A 2,595-nucleotide genomic window follows, 5' to 3' on the forward strand; every position below is an offset into this window, starting at 1 on the left:
CATGGCTTGTGGCCCTGCTGAGGGACAAGGGTTCCTCAAGGAGCTGGTGGAAAGCTCCACCCCAGCTCCATCCTGCAGGGCAGGGGACTGGGATGCCTGAGCAGTGAACATCATCCCCGGCCGGGGAGGAGGTGATGGGAGGAGGTGACAGGAGGAGGTGACGCAGGTGGCAAGCCCAGGGGTATTACCCCAAGGGCTGGCTGTGGGACACTGTGGCTGAGTCTTTCTTTTCTGGCTGTTCCTCCTAGAGGCACCCGGCAGTAGGTGTGAGGTGATCGAGCCTGGCTTGCACCGTAGGCCCGGCTCCCTGGCGTCTGATGATGAGTCTGACCCCCTCCAGGGGATGCCTCCTGGACCTGCCCTGGGAAGACATCTTGGTTCCACATATCCTCTGTCACCTGCCGCTGCAGCAGCTCCTCAGCCTGCAGAGGGTCAGCAAGTCGTTCCAGTCTCTCATCCAGCTCTACCTGGCCAACATGCGCTGCTTTGACTCCAGCCAGGTACTGGATGGCTCTGAGGCTGGAGGAGACACAGAGGTCCTACCGCTCTGGAGATAACAGGGGCGCATCTCACTATGTGGGGAGAAGGAAGCCCCCAACGAGGAGGCTGGTTTCTGCTCGGGAGCTGGGGTTAATGGCTGGGGTGCCAGACTGGACAGATGGGCTCGGGGGAGGAGAGGTGGTGACTCAGGGCCCAGCAATGCCACCGGCTTTAGCAAGAGGCCTTGGGAGGAGTGAGCCTGGAAGCTCCACCTCGGCCATTATGGGGCACCAGGTGGCAGAAACACAAGCCAGCTCCAGAGCGGCACGGCCTGTCGGTCCTCATGGAGGTTGTGCAAGAGGGTGGGTCTGATGAGAGAGAACTTTGTGCCTTGGTCTTGGGGAAAAGCTCATGTGGGCCCTCTTAGGGACTGCCCGGGACTTGGAGAGACAGGAGGAGCTGCTGTTCTGTGAGGGCACAGAGCGGTCTAGCAAAGAGTCTTTGGAGAGCAGAGGTGTGGAGCTCATCAGGAGTAGATAAACAAAGGGGTGATGACAGGGGACAGCAAGGCCAGAGCATCTTCTAGTTTGTGGCAATAGTGTTGGCATGAGGGGTGGAAAGCCTGATGGCATGGTTTGCCCTAGGATGAGAAGAGGGTGGCTTTGGTCACCTCTCCCAGTGGGCAAGAGGAGGGGAGAGAGAGTCTCTGGTGAGGATCAGGTGGAGCCAGGCTGATCTGAAACCCTGGGGAATGCCTCAATTCTTCCTGGGTTCCCCACGCAGATCGGACCTGCCATCCCTAGAGCTGCTTTCGTTAACCTGCTGAAGGACAACGAGGTACTGCAGCAGCTGGTGCTCCAGAACTGCTCCGAGTGGCTGACGGACAGGGAGCTGCTCCCGGTCATCGGGCAGAACCATCACCTCCACCACATCCAGCTGAAGGGCTGTGCCCAGCTCAGTCGCCATGCCCTGGTGGCCATCTCCTTGAGCTGTCCCAACCTGCGCTGCCTCTCCCTGGCTCACTGCGAGTGGGTGGACAGCCTGTCCCTGCGCAGCCTGGCCGACCACTGCAAGGTGCTGGAGGCTGTGGACCTGACGGCCTGTCGCCAGCTGAAGGACGAGGCCATCTGCTACCTGGTGCAGAAGTGCAGCAGGCTCAAGTCCCTGTCGTTGGCCGTCAACGCCAACGTGGGCGACGTGGCGGTCGAGGAGATTGCCAAGTGCTGCCCCGAGCTGGAGCACCTGGACCTCACAGGGTGTCTGCGAGTCAAGAATGACTCCATCAGGTACTGAGCGCCGTGGGGAGCTGGGGTGAGGACTGCAGGTATCTGGGGTTGGGAGAGGAAGAGGAACGGAGGGGAAAAGTCAGATTTTTCTGGTGCTGAAAGCAACGAGAGCTCAGTCTTGGGGAGAAGCCACTGGTAGGCCTTTCAGGAGAGGCACCACGTGCTACTAACAGCGAAATATGAGGAGAAACTTCTTCACGGTGAGGGTGACAGAACCCTGGAAGAGGCTGCCCAGGGAGGGTGTGGAGTCCCCTTCCTTGGAGATTTTCAAGACCCGCCTGGATGCAGTCCTGAGTAACATGCTCTAGCTCTAGGCAATCCTGCTTCAGCAGGGGAGTTGGACTAGATGATCTCTATGGTCCCTTCCAACTCTAAAAATTCAGTGAAATTCCCCAGCACATCGCAGAGGGTAGGTCTGGGATCCGACTGTGTCCCTTGAGTGTCTTTTCAGACCACCAGGGTGTTGTTCCCAAAAGGTGGTGTGTGTGTGGCACAGTCGTGAGCTCTGGGAGTAGAGAAGAGGGGATGTGATGCCCTCAGGAGCCCTGGCTTGCAACCTCCACGTGCTCTCTTTCTTGGCAGGGTCCTGGCCGAGTACTGTCCCAAGCTGCGCTCGCTGAAGGTGAAGCATTGCCACAACGTGGCCGAGTCCAGCCTGAGCATCCTCCGAAACCGTGGGGTGGAGCTGGACGTGGAGCCTCCCTTGCAGAGGGCTCTCGTTCTCCTGCAGGACGTGGTTGGCTTCGCCCCTTTCATCAACCTCCAGATCTAGAACTGCTGCTGCCAGGGAGGGGGCTGGGGTTGGGGGGGGACTGACGTGAGGCTGGGG

The 2,595-nt window shown here is 59.5% G+C and overlaps 1 protein-coding gene across 1 annotated transcript; it reads left to right on the forward strand.

Annotated features, from left to right (window-relative positions):
* Positions 1-2,556, forward strand: FBXL15 (F-box and leucine-rich repeat protein 15). Its single transcript, XM_014956334.1, has 3 exons — positions 1-500; positions 1,264-1,766; positions 2,349-2,556. The coding sequence occupies exons 1-3, from the start codon at positions 318-320 to the stop codon at positions 2,536-2,538; spliced, it is 876 nt and encodes a 291-aa protein (XP_014811820.1). The 5' UTR covers positions 1-317; the 3' UTR covers positions 2,539-2,556.
* Positions 2,557-2,595: the final 39 nt, after the last annotated feature.

This window comes from Calidris pugnax, unplaced genomic scaffold (genome assembly GCF_001431845.1).
Source record: "Calidris pugnax isolate Ruff unplaced genomic scaffold, ASM143184v1 scaffold196, whole genome shotgun sequence".
Classification (NCBI taxonomy): domain Eukaryota; kingdom Metazoa; phylum Chordata; class Aves; order Charadriiformes; family Scolopacidae; genus Calidris; species Calidris pugnax.